This window comes from Cherax quadricarinatus, chromosome 17, assembly GCF_038502225.1.
Source record: "Cherax quadricarinatus isolate ZL_2023a chromosome 17, ASM3850222v1, whole genome shotgun sequence".
Lineage (NCBI taxonomy): Eukaryota > Metazoa > Arthropoda > Malacostraca > Decapoda > Parastacidae > Cherax > Cherax quadricarinatus.
In genome coordinates, this window is record NC_091308.1 from 22,313,562 (window position 1) to 22,330,595 (window position 17,034).

A 17,034-nucleotide genomic window follows, 5' to 3' on the forward strand; every position below is an offset into this window, starting at 1 on the left:
GGTTGATTCCCACCAAGGCAGGGTGGCCCGAAAAAGAAAAACTTTCACCATCATTCACTCCATCACTGTCTTGCCAGAAGGGTGCTTTACACTACAGTTTTTAAACTACAACATTAACACCCCTCCTTCAGAGTGCAGGCACTGTACTTCCCATCTCCAGAACTCAAGTCCGGCCAGCCGGTTTCCCTGAACCCCTTCATAAATGTTACTTTGCTCACACTCCAACAGCACGTCAAGTATTAAAAACCATTTGTCTCCATTCACTCCTATCAAACACGCTCACGCATGCCTGCTGGAAGTCCAAGCCCCTCGCACACAAAACCTCCTTTACCCCCTCTCTCCAACCTTTCCTAGGCCGACCCCTACCCCGCCTTCCTTCCACTACAGACTGATACACTCTTGAAGTTATTCTGTTTTGCTCCATTCTCTCTATATGTCCGAACCACCTCAACAACCCTTCCTCAGCCCTCTGGACAACAGTTTTGGTAATCCCGCACCTCCTAACTTCCAAACTACGAATTCTTTGCATTATATTCACACCACACATTGCCCTCAGACATGACATCTCCACTGCCTCCAGCCTTCTCCTCGCTGCAACATTCATCACCCATGCTTCACACCCATATAAGAGCGTTGGTAAAACTATACTCTCATACATTCCCCTCTTTGCCTCCAAGGACAAAGTTCTTTGTCTCCACAGACTCCTAAGTGCACCACTCACTCTTTTCCCCTCATCAATTCTATGATTCACCTCATCTTTCATAGACCCATCCGCTGACACGTCCACTCCCAAATATCTGAATACATTCACCTCCTCCATACTCTCTCCCTCCAATCTGATATTCAATCTTTCATCACCTAATCTTTTTGTTATCCTCATAACCTTACTCTTTCCTGTATTCACCTTTATATATATATATATATATATATGCATGCATGCATGCTTGTACATGTGTATGTAGTGTGACCTAAGTGTAAGTAGAAGTAGCCAGATGTACCCGAAATCCTGCAGAAAAAAAAGACACCAGCAATCCTACCATCGTGTAAAACAAATACAGGTTTCTGTTTCACACTCACTTCGCAGGACGGTAGTACCTCCCTGGGTGGTTGCTGTGTACCAACAGCAACAGGAAACAGTGAGAAGGGTTAATTGTGTTGGTGTACATGTTATTATTTTGTCATTCATCATCTACATATAATCACTTTGCAACTTTTGCTGCACAAAGTTTCTCTTGTAGTGTTTTTCCATATTTTATCACATTTTGTCATATTGTCATTATCACTTATATTTTTCCATATTTTGATGGCCCCTTTTTACTCATTATTCTTATTTCTTAGTTAAAAGAATTAGTTTCAGACAATTTTAAAGTAAGTAACTGTTAATATATGAATTTAGGTAATAATAATTCAAATAATACATAATAACAGTACTGTGTTAATAAATTGATTTGCTTGATACCTAAAGAAATAAAGAAAATGCATTTTTCTACACAGCACTGCAAGAAGATTCATTTGGAGAGATGACATTTTACAAGGCATTTGTAGCTGAGGAGGCTGACACTTTAGTGGGTTATGTCTTGTTCTTTTATACCTATTCTCTGGATGGAAGAGGTGTCTATATGGAGGACCTATACATCAGCCCCACACACCGTAGTCGTGGCATTGGCTCAGCTCTTTGGAGGAAAGTGGTTCAGGTATGTGAATTTTAATACTGTTCCTCTCCAGAGTACTTTTAAGAGGGTAGTCATTACAGAAAAACTTTTAGGCAACTCTTTAAGAAATATGTATATTGTTAGCATGCTAGCCATCTCCCCAAAAAAAGAGGAAACACATTCACCATCATTTGTTCGATTGTTTTCTTTTTACAGGTGTACTGACATCACAGTTCAGATACCCCTCTGTACTGAAACATTCTCACCCCTCCTTTAGACTGCAGGCACTCTACTTCCCACCTCCCTGTCTGGCTAACTTGTTTCCTTGAATCCTTTCATAAATGATACTTTTCTTACACTCCAACAGCACATCAAGTCATATAAATCCACTTGCCTCCACTCACTCCAATCTAATGCACTCTAACCTGCTGGATATCATGAGGTCTTATTACTATACAGCATTAACTGTCTTTTGATATACAGTGGCCCCTTGGGTTATGATGGGCTGGAGTTAAAATAATTTTGAATTATGATTTGCCCTCTTAAAGAAATCTAGTTTTGAGTTGCCATGAAAAATTTGAGATACGATATGTTGGTGTATAATGGTCAGCAGGTGTGGGTGGGCCTCAGCCCAGAGACAAGACAGGGTGATGAAAAGGTCTTAAATGGAGTGATGGTGGAGGGTGTGTTGGAGGTGAGTGGGAGGGGTGGTGGTGGTGGAAGGGAGGGAGGGTGACCATATGTGTATCAGACATGAACAATGGGAGACAGTGACAACGGCATTGTTAAGTCTACAATTCTTTACCTGCCTGCCCTACCCTGCCTGCCTGCCCTGCCCTGCCTGCCTTGCCCTGCCTGCCCTGCCTGCCCTGCCTGCCCTGCCCTACCTGCTCTCCCCAGCCTACTCTCCCCAGCCTGCTCTCCCCTGCCTGCTCTCCCCTGCCTGCCTGCCCTGCTCACCCTGCTCTATCCTGCCTGGGCATAAGCTTATGAAAGATAGGCTTACTCTGCTGCTGGGTGCTAATGCCTCTGCATATTTCAAGCTGTAGCCTATGCTTGTGTATCACTCAGAAAAACCCAGAGTTCTTAAATGACTAAAAGATTCCAAGAGCAGGTTGGGTGTGTTCTGGCATCTTGGAACAAATTACCATAAAACCATGTATTTTGGGGTTTTGAGTTTAAGTTTGTACGACACATCTTCTGAAATAGATTAATATCATAACTCAAGGGACCACCATATGTGAGATTCAGGTCGACTTGACATGGATACTCCAAAGTTTATTGGTTCAACACTGAATAGTGGCACTTTATGGTCATTGACTCATAGCACTGAACACATTTGCTGACTGTCATACAGATGCACTTTTGTGCCTTACAGTGTGTGTGTAGCATCCTTTGGCTTGATTTACCATACCCATGGCTCATATAAGGGAGGATAACAAAAAATTAGGTAATGAGAGATTGGATATCAGATTGGAGGGAGAGTGAATGGAGGAGGTAAATGTTTTCAGATACTGTTTGGGAGTGGATGTGTCAGCAGATGGGTCTATGAAAGATGAGGTGAATCATAGAATTGATGAGGGGAAAAAGGTGAGTGGTACACTGAGGAGTCTATGGAGACAAAGAACTTTATCCATGGAAGCAAAGAGGAGAATGTATGAGAGTATAGTTATACTGGTGCTCTTATGTGGGTGTAAAGCATGGGTGGTGAATGTTGCAACAAGGAGAAGGCTGGAGGTAGTAGAGAGGTCTTGTCTGAGAGCAATGTGTGGTGTGAATATAATGTAGAGAATCTGTAGTTTGGAGATTAGGAGGAGGTGTGGGATTACCAAAATTATTATCCAGAGGGCTGAGGAGGGGTTATTGAGGTGGCTTGGACATGTAGAGAGGATGGAATGAAATAGAATAACTTCAAGTGTATAAATTTGTAGTGGAGGGAAGGCGGGGTAGGGGTCGGACTAGGAAAGGTTTGAGGGAAAGGAGGTTTTGTGTGCTAGGGGCTTGAACTTCTAGCAAGCTGTGTGAATGTGTTACATAGGAGTGAATGGAGACAAATGCTTTTTAGGACTTGACGTACTGTTGGAGTGTGAGCAAGGTAACATTCATGATGGAATTCAGGGAAACCGGCAGGCTGGACTTGAGTTCTGGAAAAGGGAAGTATGGTGCCTGCACTCTGAAAGAGGGGTGTAAACACGCCTCTGGCAAGACAGTGATGGAGTGAATGATGAAAGTTTTTCTTTTTTGGGCCACCCTGCCTTGGTGGGAAATGACCAATGTGTTAATAAGGCAATAAAAATACTGAGATAGAATTTCTATTAATGGCTAAACCTTGTGGCGTGAATTTGGGTTGCTTTAGGCAGCCCCACTAGCAGCTAACTCATGCAGCTGGACATGGTGAAGTTGGAGGTTGCCACAGTGAAAAGCTCATTCTTATATCTGAAACAGACAAGAACATTATAAGTAATAATGCCATTGTATCATCCTTTGTTGATAGCAAAATTTCTGTGCCTATTGAGGACACAGCAAATCTTTAAGCAGATACAAATAAAGTCTTCTAGTGGGCCTCAGACAACAATTAGGATGAATTTCAGTTGTTCCACTATGGAAGAATGGATGAAATAAAGACTGAAATTGAGTACAAGACAATCTCAAATCATTCGGTGGACTGAAAGTTCAGTCTGTGGGATTTGGAAGTGACAATGTCAGAAGATCGCACATTCAAGGATCACAACAGTGGTGCTATACTACTACAAGGAAAATGACAGGCTGGATAACTAGATTCTAGAATATTCAAAACAAGAGATGCTGAGCTGAAGATGATAATCTTCAAAACACTTCTTCTTTGCAGGCTGAAATACTAGTGCATATACTAATAGCTTCCTTAAAGGCAAACGAGAATGCAGAGCTAGAAAGCATACAGAGAGCTTTCATTGTCTATATAAATTTAGTAAAAAAATTTAACTACTGGGAACTAGTAAGAAAATAGAACAAAACTCAGAAGGGTGTGTGTGTATATATGCTTGTACATACATGTGTAGTGTGACCTAAGTGTCAGTAGAAGTAGCAAGATGTACCTGAAATGTTGCAGGTTTATGAGACAGAAAAAAGACACCAGCAATCCTACCATTATGTAAAACAATTACAGGCTTCCATTTTACCCTCACTTGGCAGGACGGTAGTACCTCCCTGGGCGGTTGCTGTCTACCAACCTACTACCTAGGGCACTTATATACATTTATATAATTTTCACAAATCATGAACCAGCCCATCATCAACCAGTTTCTCTCATCAGCTCCGTCTGTGAATTGCTGGAGCTTATGGTTAATTGGAGTCTAATGTGGTACTTCAACAACCATCATTATCTGTCCCTTCATATGGGATGGTTGTTTCCCTGTTTGTCCACATCTCCATCTGAATATATCTGCAGCATTTTTGCTGATCATCACCTGGTCATGGCTATCTTTTAACCTATTTTAAGAAGGCCTGGGACTGCATGGTAGTCCCAAGATGTATTATATTTTATCCCAAGCTTGTTCTTGCTTGTATTTCTGTAGAGTTTTCTGCTGGATATAATTTTTTTTTTTGCCTGAATCAGTAGCAGCTATTTCTCTTAACCCTTAAACTGTCCAAACGTAGGTCTATGTTTTTTTAACATTTGAAAGTATGTAAAAAAATGTAGATCTTTTTTTTTTACATTTGAAAACGTGTAAAAAACTTTTATCTACATTTTTTTTTGTTATATTTGAAAATATGTAAAAAATGTAGATCTACTTTTGGAGCACTACGGATTTGAACGTCGATCTGTTTGGACTGTTTAAGGGTTAAAATGACAAGAAAGGGTCTTCATAGGTTATGTCCTGAGCTATACTTTTATCCTTGCAGCTGTCAGTGGCTATACTACAACAGATGTAGAGGAATTATGTTGACAGGTATGAGTTTAATGACATTATGCAGAACAAGCTTTTATTGAGACTGTTCTCTTTGTACCTTTTGCCACAAGTTTTCCTTTTTGACTTTACTGGTCTTCTCTGAATATGGATGACTTTATCACATAGTTTATGCCAATATGAATTTTCAGCTGTTGCCTGCCTCTTTGCAGCAAGCAGTTGATGGAGCTTTCTCTTGGGCCACATGATACAGCTTCAGTTTCTCAGTTTCATAAAATATGTTGTCTGACTTTTTAATCAGACATTCTGTCAATTCTCACTGCCTACTCTACTTTTATAGATCCCATACCATGATTGCGAAATTACAAAATTCAGTGACTTACTATTCGATTCATTACTGTTTGTTATGGATACAGCGCATAGCCTTTATTAAGGATTATTTTCTTCCTGGATTACACCTGATTTTGTTTCATATTTAATGAAAAACAAATAGCTCTTATTTCTCTCTCACTCAACTTTGGTCTTGTCTTGAGTTCAGTGACTGAGATCAGGTGTTCTCCTAATCTCTCTAAAGTACCACTCCAAGCTGGATGCTATCTTTAATCAGAGTTTATGGTTATATTTAGGAACCTTGAAGTCCTTCGCTCTTAAAATCCATTATGTGGAGACTCATGTTCCTTTTTTATAGAATTGTCTCCATACCCACTGTCTTTGTTGCAGTGTTTCCCAGTCTTCATGACCTACAGAGTTGTCTCAGATGCTGTCCCTTCTCACTGCAGCCCTCTTGCTGTTTGCATTCACTAGTGAATTCCTTTTTCTCATTCCTATTTTTTGCTGTTCTACCTGTTTCTTATTTCTCACTCCTGCCTTAGAAAATTCCAGTGTTTTACATCTGTTCTTTTCTTCTTTAAGCATCTTTCTCTGTTTTCATTGTACAGTCTGTTTCTTCAGGGTTTTTCCATCATATTCAGATGCCATTGCTGTACACACTTCAAATTATTTTGGAGGCCTCTGAAGGCATGGAGACTGAGTTGTATACCCTTCCCCTAGATATCATTCTTGCTTTGTTAGCATGTCTCTCAACAAGCCTGGCCCATGGCTGGGCTCCAAGAGTAGCAAGACTCAAAACTCATCAAAGGTATAAATTTACTATCAGTTCTAAATTTCACATTCCATTACATGTGATTCAGTCCCTTGGTTGTTCTCATCCCCTTGTACTTTGATTTCAGTGTTGCTTTCATTGCCTTTTGTTGGACCTCTAGTTATTTTTAGATTTTAATGGCTGAACCTGCAGACTGTTCAGTTGTTTGGGGCCTAACTGTTGTCCACTAGCATTAGCCCTTTTCAGACTATTGTCAGGTGTTCATCTCATACATGCTTGCCATTAACCCTTAAACTGGCTAAACGTAGATCTACGTTTTTTCAACATTTGAAAGTATGTAAAAAAACGTAGATCTTCTTCTTTTTTTTTTTACATTTGAAAATGTGTAAAAAAAAACTTTGATCTACATTTTTTTTTTGTTATACTTGAAAATATGTAAAAAAACGTAGATCTACTTTTGGAGCACTACGCATGTGAACGCTTACTTTAAAATCACACCTGGGCTTTTGGCTGTCCTCACATCATTGGTACTGGTGGGAGACTGTTCTCTCCTGTTTATTGGACGTACTGTACGTATTTGACTTACCTGTCACCATGGTCATCATGTGGATGACTGCCTTGCTCTGGTATGTGAGGCTTTTCAGATTGTTGTAACTGTATGTGCCTTTTAATAGGTCTTGATAAATTGTCTTATTTATCTGAGCAACATCTTGGTCTTCAACCTGTGTTTTTATGCCCTGCCATGGTCACTCTGTCGGTGCTCATTTCTGAAAGTATGTACGGTTATTTATTTTTGATCGGAGATAAATTTTTTATATCTTTAATTTCTAAATTCTGCTCATTTCTTGTTCTACCATCTCATTGCTTTGTGTACCAGCCACTTTTTCTTACAATGTGCATTCTCAGCTGTCATGCAGCACTTAATGAACCTGTCAGAATTTGCGTATTTTGTGAATTTTATGATTGTATTTTTCACTTTTTCATTACTCTGTCTCCTCAGTCCTTCCTGTCATCATCTATCTTTCACTTCTATTATTCCTTTCATCAAATGTCTTTTTTCTTTAGTTTGTTGTTATCTCTAATTTTTCTCCTATGTTTTCTTTCGCATCTGTTCTTTTCAGCGTATGAATTTCCTTTCAGTTTTTCATTTCATCATTTTTTGTTCCAGTCACCCCCCTTTTTTTTCTCTCTACTCTTTTTCCTTTTATCTTGCATCTTTCTCCTCTGCTCTTTTCAGCCATTATCTTTTTTTCCTTGTTTCTCTCTTTCATCCCTTATCTTTCTTCTCTGTTCTATTCATCCCTTATTCTTCTCGGCTCTCCCATTCATCCCTTATCTTTCACTTCTTTTCATCCCTCTTCCTATTATCCCTTATCTTTCTTCTCTAGTTATCCTTTCATGTTTCTCATTGTCATCTCTGTTCTTTCTCTCATTCCTTATCTTTCTCCTCTGTTCTTTCATCCCTTATCTTTCTCCTCTGTTCTTTCATCCCTTATCTTTCACCTCTGTTTGTCCTTTCATCCCTTATCTTTCTTCTCTGTTATTTCATCCCTTATCTTTCTCCTCTGTTTGTCCTTTCATCCCTTATCTTTCTTCTCTGTTATTTCATCCTTTATCTTTCTCCTCTGTTTGTCCTTTCATCCCTTATCTTTCTTCTGGTTCTCTCTCCATCTTTTGTTTTGTTGCCACTAATCTTTTCCTTTTTTTTTTTTTCATGTCTTTGATTTTGTAAAGTTATGATCATGTAAGGGGAAGATATTGCTTAATGAATATTATTAAACTGTTAAGCTTTGAAGTGAGTATAAACCCAAATTTGGCTAAAATATAATACAGGTTGACTATCACTAATCCGGCACCATCTGGACCTGTAGGGTGCAAGATTAGTGATTTTGCCGGATTACAAAGTGGTTAGATTAGAATACACTTAACCCAACAGCGATATTTACGCAACGGCGACTTCACCCATTTTATGCCTTATTTTTGGCCCATTCCATTGTTCCAGTCTACCAGACTCATACCTATTTCACTAGTACAGCCTCTCCTCACTTAGTGATGTACTTGTTTACTGATGCCTCGGACTTATGACAGGCTCTCTGACCAGTATGAATACCTAAATAATGTATATTAGAGCTGATTTCCTCTATTTTGTTTATTACAATATATAGTACACTACTGTATAAACATTTAAAAATGTATCAGAAATGTTATAAATGATGCAAAGGTAACATTAAAACAATGTCAAAGATGGTTGACACAAGCCCACTACCATTATAGTATGCTTCTCGCTTAGCGATGAATTTGTTTACCAACGTGGTCTTAGGAATGGAGCTCTATCGTTAAGTTTTGTCAACTGAGTATAAGAAACTGCCCATTTACCTATTTCAAGTATCCAATAATGTGGTCAGAAATTGGTAGTTTGGTCAATTTTACACAAATTTCAAGAGATGCCAATTTTAGCCCTTTGACTGTTGTAAACCCCTTTCTGAAACTGTCATTCTATGTCGAAAAATTTCTGGAAAAAGAAAATTATTTTTTTCTTATGAAATAATAGAGAATCTTTTCCTGATGGTAATGACACCAAAAGTATAAAATTTAATCGAAAACTTATGGAATTACACTCCCTCGAAGTTAGCGATCTCGGCGATATATTTACGCATCGGCAATTTTGCCGACTTTGAGCCATATTTTACTGCCAATTCCATTGTTCCAGTCGACCAAACTCATAGCTATTTCTTTAGAACTCCATTTTTTTCTATCAATTGAATACAAGAAGCCGCCTATTTACCAATTTCAGTTACCCAATAAAGTGGCCAGAAATTGGCAATTTGGCCAATTTCACGCAAATTAAAAAAGATGCAAATTTCAAAATAGGGTCCAGAATAAACAATGCAGATATTCTTGGTACTAAAATAACATATCCTCTGTTCATTAGTCACGTCTCTAGGCCCCTCATATATTACAATTTCAAGGTCGTTTTCATCGTGAAAGTAATAAAAAATCATCTCTTTTTCTGTAATATGTTTTCCATTCTATCAAATGAGACCAAGAAAACGAGAATGCAACCATCCATAAATACTATACGAAAATACACCTCAAAGTCAGCGTTTTAATCCAAAAACATGGTCTGAGTTTTTTTTTTCTCATTATGCACTGCATACTGCAGGTTTTTTTTATACAGTGCACACTGACCACACAGACCCATTCTCTCACATGTGGGCCTACCAGCTTTCTCCTGCTTGATTTGAAGCCGCTAGAATTGAGTATATATACGTCTGAAACACTGGCTGGTAAGACATATATATGACTGAAACAGTCAAAGGGTTAAAATAGGGTCCAAAATAAACAATGCAGACATTCTTGGCACTAAAATAATATTTTCTCTGTTCATTAGTCATGTCTCAAGGCATCTCTGATATTATGCTTGCTTTCCATTTTGAATTTTTGTTCACACAAAAAATAGAAGATTTACCGCAATATAGACTACTGCATTATTGTAATAATTGTATAAATAATGTCAAGCCATTCCTGACTGTGTATTAGACTGGTCAGTTGGATACTCTTGAACATTGGCGAAAATCGAACATTTCCACTAGTTGGAGCTCAATTTCAAGGTACTTTCTGTTGTGAACCCAATCAAAATCATATTTATTTGTAATATATCTTCCAGTCTGTCAAATGAGACCAAAAAAACAAGAATACAACCATAAAAATCATACAAAAATACACTGCAAAGTCAGTTTTACATCATAAACACAGTCACAGTTTTTTTCTCATTATGCACTGTGTGCTGCAGGATTTTTTTATACATATAGTGCATACTTACCACACATATCTATTCTCTCATATGTAGGCCCAAATTTATTGGTCACAGCTTATCTGAGTGCGCTGAGCTGATGGCAACCGACAGTGGCTTCAAGGCCACCTTATCTTTTATGGACTGTATGGTGTATGTGCTTTACACAACAAGAAGCATTTCTTTTATTTGTTGGAACCATGGCTAGGGTTAAAAGTGAGCAGGTTATAAAAATAAATGAAATAAAAGAAATTGGAATGACTTATGCTGCAAGTAGCACCACCAATTAGTAGTGGCAGGTTGGTGTGGCGACCCCAGAAATTTGAATTTATGTTAGCCGAAATTAGTGCCAGATTACTGATGGAACCAGATTACTAATTGCTGGATTAGTGATGGCTGACCTGTATTAAATAGCATATTAGTTCTTGTTATATTTGGAATCATAATGTCTTTTTTTTCAGTTTTTTAAAGATAATACCATATGTAGTAATTTAGGAAACTTTTACGTATGAAATTAATAAATTTTATGGAAATTTTTATTGATAACAGTTAACTTTTCATAATTTATAATGTTTTTATTCCAGGCTGGAATTGATGCTGGAGGATGCAGGTGTAGCCTTTCTGTATTAAACTGGAATACTCCAAGTATTGAATTCTACAAGCTGAAAGGAGCAACCAATTTGACACAAGAGAAAGGTTATCAGTTTTATAGGATGATAGAAAGTGTAATGAAGAAATACGCTAAGGAGTGATACTGCAAGACTAATCAATATTGTACAGTATTAATTTATTTCTGCCAAAAACTATAGATGCTGACTTAGGTCACTCTTTTGGGCTTCTAACAATTTGTTTTAATACACTGACCATTTTCTACCAAATTAGGCTGACTCAAAAAAAAAAAAAAATACCCATTCCTGATCTGCCTTTCTGTAAGTGAATAGACATTACAGTCCAAGTTACCCATTGAATCACAACATTGCCATCCATCTGAATGTGCTAATATTATTGTTGAAATATTATGTACTAATTGCATTTTCTTAACCACTGGTGTAATTAGTTAAAAAATTGAAGAAATTCTAAGCTTCTCAACTAGTTTAATTTGTTAATTGAATGTATACCGTATATAAGCTGTACAAAAATGCACATATAGATTTTGTTTATATAATATAGTTCTGTATCTACAAGGTAGAATTGAAGAACCAAGAAATATTGATTCAAAGATTTTAAATGATAATTCATAAAGTAACATTTATGAAGGGATTCCAGGAAACTGGCAGGCCAGACTTGAGTCCTGGAGATGGGAAGTACAGTGTCTGCACTCTGAAGGAGGGGTGTTAATGTTGCAGTTTTATAAACTGCAGTGTAAAGCACCCTCTGGCAAGACAGTGATGGAGTGAATGGTGATGAAAGTTTTTCTTTTTCGGGCCACCCTGCCTTGGTGGGACTCGGCCGATGTGTTAATAAAAAAAAACATAATAAAATGCATGTATATTACCTATACATGCTTTTTTTCAACAACCAGGCCATATCCCATTGAGGCAGGGTGACCTATAAAGAAAAAACTAAAGTTTCTCTCTTTAAATTTAGTAATGTATACAGAAGGGGTTACTAGCCTTTTGCTCCCGGCATTTTAGTCGGCTCTTATGACAAGCATAGCTTATGGAGGAAGAATTCTGTTCCACTTCTCCATTTATATACCAAATATTTTTTTGTTTTTCTTCATGCTACTACATACATACAGTATACCATAAACCCCATAAATAAAAGTATCTATTTGTATGTTGCAAACCATTTACCCAACTTGACTGCATTGTCCACTAAATTTTCTGAAAATTCATGTTTGATATATAAAGAAATCATCTTAGTTTTACTTCACTCATTAAATGATCAAAATTATAAACTCGGCAATAATGATAGAGATACATGAAACATCTCTTTATTGTAACAAAGTTTGACTCAGAAAGATCCCTGATTCATCATTCTTTATCATCTTGTTGGCTCAATGCCTCTCCTGCCTACTAATAGAATTCTTATTTCCTGTGTGTGTGTTTGTGTGTAGAGTTACGTTGCAAATAAATAAATCAATGATTGAGTTGAATGCTTTTGATTAACCTTTGTAAATGGATCATTTGTTAGTCAGTTAATTAGCTAGATGAGTAAGTAGTGTAGCTATCCCAGACACACAGTACCAAAGCAAGTCCAATTGCCTATGTGTTTGAGGAAACAAAAAATAGCAGTACAGTGGAAGATACAAGGAGATAACATAAGCTTTAAACTAACAAAGAAATTATAATAAAACATTAATGAATATTTAATTAAAATTTCATTAAAAAATAAAGCCTAGTAAATATAAACTCTGAGGTCTTTCCTACTCATATTTCACTAGGCCATCACTCTTCCCTGACAATTTACAGCCAGCTAAAAGCACAGTGACAGAAAACTTTTTTTTTTTTCAATAAACCAGCTGTCTTCCACTGAGGTAGGATGACCCAAAAAAAGAAGAAGAAACACTTTTTTCATCACTTACTCCATCACTGTTTACAGAGGCATACTGATGCTGGAGTAAAAAACTGCAAATATCCCCACCACTCCTTCAAATGAATCCTCACACAATTCACGCTAGGGTGTTTTTGGAATATATATATTCCTATCTTCTCCATGGGGGAAGTGAAACAGAATTCTTCCTCCGTAAGCCATGCATGTCGTAAGAGGCAACTAAAATGCCAGGAGCAAGGGGCTAGTAACCCCTTCTGTATACATTACTAAATTTAAAAAGCGAAACTTTTATTTTTCTCTTTAGGTCACCCTGCCTCGGTGGGATATGGCTAATTTGTTGAAAAAAAAAATATTCCTGTTTTAATATGTTGAACCCATGATAAGTTCTGTGTGCATGGGATATTACTGTGTGTAATGCAGAATACATGACCAAATTAAACATGAGGTTGGAATATTCCACTATAGAATATAGTGTGACTAATTCTTGAGCTGAGGAATTAGGTCTCATCTTCTTCCTAGGATCGAATCTAAAGACTCCCTGCATGTGATGTTCATTTGGTTTAGTTAGGACAATATCTCAGGTTTTGGTAAATTTTCAAGAGCCCAGATCTGAGAGTGTTTTCCGTGTCTTTCCACTCACTCATTTTTGAACACTTTCAGTCTTATTCTCATACTGAAACCATGTACACCGATGATTTGAAATCTGTAGATGGTGTTAGGTAAGCAGCTGTTTATCCAGAAAGAATAATCCAAGGACATTTACTAGAGTTGGCCAGTATTTTCACAGCAGAGTTATATGCAGTTCTCACAGCTGTTATACACATTGTGCCATGTCTGCCTCATCATTTTTGGTTGTTTCCAATTCCTAAAGTTCACTGCAAGCTGTCCAGAAATTTGATTCCCTTGTCTTGCAGCCTTCGTATACAAATCTGGCTGTGTTGCATTTTGTAGTAAACACAAAGAAGTTTTTTTTTTCTGGGTTCCTGGACACATTGATGTTAAGCACAATGAACAGACTCAGCTGCTCAGTCAACTGACGAATACAACACATGTGCAACACCTGCAGGAGGAATTTAGCATGTTGTATAAATGAAAGTTAATTTTCCTGGTCAGGAGTTCTCTTAAGCTTGTAAACAATATAAAATTTGATCTGTGGCTAATTTATGTTTATATACATTCAGTCAAGCAGTAATTAGCTGTATCATTATGTGAGTATACATTTAGTTACTGTTCAGTGCAGCACTGTTAGGTATTTCTACCTATTATGTGAGGCTGCATGTCACACTTGACTCAACAAGTTCTGATAATTGACTAAGTCCTCAATAAAGATACCAAGTTGTTGCACATGTGGTTTATTCATCATCTTGTCTGTATTGTACACTATTACAACTATCAAGCTCACTGAACTGTTCATAATCTCCCAATTTTCTGCAAGGTATTCCTTTCTCAAACAATTTTTCAGTACTCTCTCAGCAGCTCTCGAACCGTTGGTCTGAGTCTGAGTTAGAACACATTAAATTATGAAACCCTCCCTGCCACGACTGTTGTGTAATGTACTATATGTGTGTGTGTGTAAGAGAGAGAGAACCTCCCTGCCACAACTATACAGTGTACAACATGTGTGAACCTCCCTGCTACAACTATACAGTGTACAACATGTGTGAACCTCCCTGCAACAACTATACAGTGTACCACATGTGTGAACCTCCCTGCAACAACTATACAGTGTACAACATGTGTGACCCTCCCTGCAATAACTATACAGTGTACCACATGTGTGAACCTCCCACTCACAACTGTACAGTGTACCACATGTGTGAACCTCCCTGCCACAATTGTACAATGTACCACATGTGTGACCCTCCCTGCCATAACTATACAGTGTACAACATGTGTGAACCTCCCTGCCACAACTGTACAGTGTACCACATGTGTGAGCCTCCCTGCCACAACTGTACAGTGTACCACATGTGTGAACCTCCCTGCCACAACTGTACAGTGTAACACATGTGTGACCCTGCCACAACTGTACAGTGTACCACATGTGTGAACCTCCCTGCCACAACTGTACAGTGTACCACATGTGTGAGCCTCCCTGCCACAACTGTACAGTGTACCACATGTGTGAACCTCCCTGCCACAACTGTACAGTGTAACACATGTGTGACCCTGCCACAACTGTACAGTGTACCACATGTGTGAACCTCCCTGCCACAACTGTACAGTGTAACACATGTGTGACCCTGCCACAACTGTACAGTGTACCACATGTGTGAACCTCCCTGCCACAACTGTACAGTGTAACACATGTGTGACCCTGCCACAACTGTACACTGTACCACATGTGTGAACCTCCCTGCCACAACTGTACAGTGTAACACATGTGTGACCCTGCCACAACTGTACAGTGTACCACATGTGTGAACCTCCCTGCCGAAACTGTACAGTGTACCACCACATGTATGAACCTCCCTGCCACAACTGTACAGTGTACCACATGTGTGAACCTCCCTGCCGAAACTGTACAGTGTACCACATGTTTGAACCTCCCTGCCGAAACTGTAGTGTACCACCACATGTATGAACCTCCCTGCCACAACTGTACAGTGTACCACATGTATGAACCTCCCTGCCAGTTGTGTTGGATAATAGTGGTGTTGGGTGTGAGAGGATGGATGTTGTGTGAGGTGTGTGTTAATGGTCTTGTGATACTGTGGCAGTGTGTGTGGTAATGAGGCTCTCACCTCGCCTGCCTGCCTGCCTGCCTGCCTGCCCGCCTGCCCGCCTGCCCGCCTGCCCGCCTGCCCGCCTGCCCGCCTGCCCGCCTGCCCGCCCGCCCGCCCGCCCGCCCGCCCGCCCGCCCGCCCGCCCGCCCGCCCGCCCGCCCGCCCGCCCGTCTGCCCGCCCGCCCGCCCGCCCGCCCGCCCGCCCGCCCGCCCGCCCGCCCGCCCGCCCGCCCGCCCGCCCGCCCGCCCGCCCGCCCGCCTGCCTGCCTGCCTGCCTGCCTGCCTGCCTGCCTGCCTGCCTTTTATCATTAGTCTCCTACTCCTCCACTATGTTATTCTCGTTTTACTTCTCTACCTTCTCTGTATTCTACTCTCGTTCTTACCTCATGCTGTTTATCTAGCTCAAACTCATTACGTTTACCTTCACATCTACCTCTTTACTCTTATCTACGTCTACTTCACTCTTATCTATGTATACTTCACTCTCATGTACGTCTTCACTTTCATCTACCTCTTCACTCATACACCTCAACCTCCACAGTCTTTTCCCCCCATGAAGGATTTCTTGATGCTCCAGTGAAAGGTTCCTGGACCAAGGAATGGAAACTACCTTCCTCGTCCTTGGATCAAACCTGAATGTCTCCTGTTATTCCAGGCACTGTCTCCTACGAGAGTCCTGCTTCCACTGAATGTATCAGTAATAATAATAATAATAACAGAGAGGTAAGATATGAAGTAAATACATACATATATATATATATATATATATATATATATATATATATATATATATATATATATATATATATATATATATATATATATATATATATATATATTATTCTAGGAGAAAATACGTTAGTGCCAGATTGCCAGATGAGACAAATGCGTCAGAAAGTTACACTGAGCTGAGGAATATTGAGAAATAGTGTAGTATCTGGTCCAGATAGACGAATATCGTAATACTGGTGGCTCTCAGGGTAGCTGCTGCGTGTCGTATGATAGCTAGCCAGGGACCACTAGTAGCACCAGGAAACACTAAACCATGGACCACCACACCAGGGACCACCACACCAGGGACCATCACACCTTGGACCACCACACCAGGAAACACCACAAGAAGGACCACTACAGGGACCACTAGACAATGGATCACCACACCAGGAAACACCACAAGAGGGACCACTGGACCATGGACCACCACACCAGGAAACACAACAAGAAACACCACTAGACCATTGACCACCACACCAGGAAACACCACAAGAGGGACCATTACACCAGGGACCACCAGACCATGGACCACCACACCAGGGACCACTACACCAGGGGCCACCACACCAGAGACCACCACACCAGGAAACACCAGAAGAGGGAC

The 17,034-nt window shown here is 39.5% G+C and overlaps 1 protein-coding gene across 7 annotated transcripts in view; it reads left to right on the forward strand.

The window, feature by feature from the left end:
- The window catches only part of LOC128686383 (thialysine N-epsilon-acetyltransferase), a 122,636-nt gene extending 110,110 nt beyond the window's left edge, over positions 1-12,526 (forward strand). For all 7 annotated transcript variants that reach the window (XM_070085855.1, XM_070085857.1, XM_070085856.1 and 4 more), the window contains 2 exons: positions 1,495-1,694; positions 11,019-12,526. In XM_070085855.1, the coding sequence (XP_069941956.1) occupies positions 1,495-1,694; positions 11,019-11,186 (368 nt within the window). In that variant the 3' untranslated portion in view covers positions 11,187-12,526. The remainder of the gene's footprint in view (positions 1-1,494; positions 1,695-11,018) is intronic.
- Positions 12,527-17,034: the final 4,508 nt, after the last annotated feature.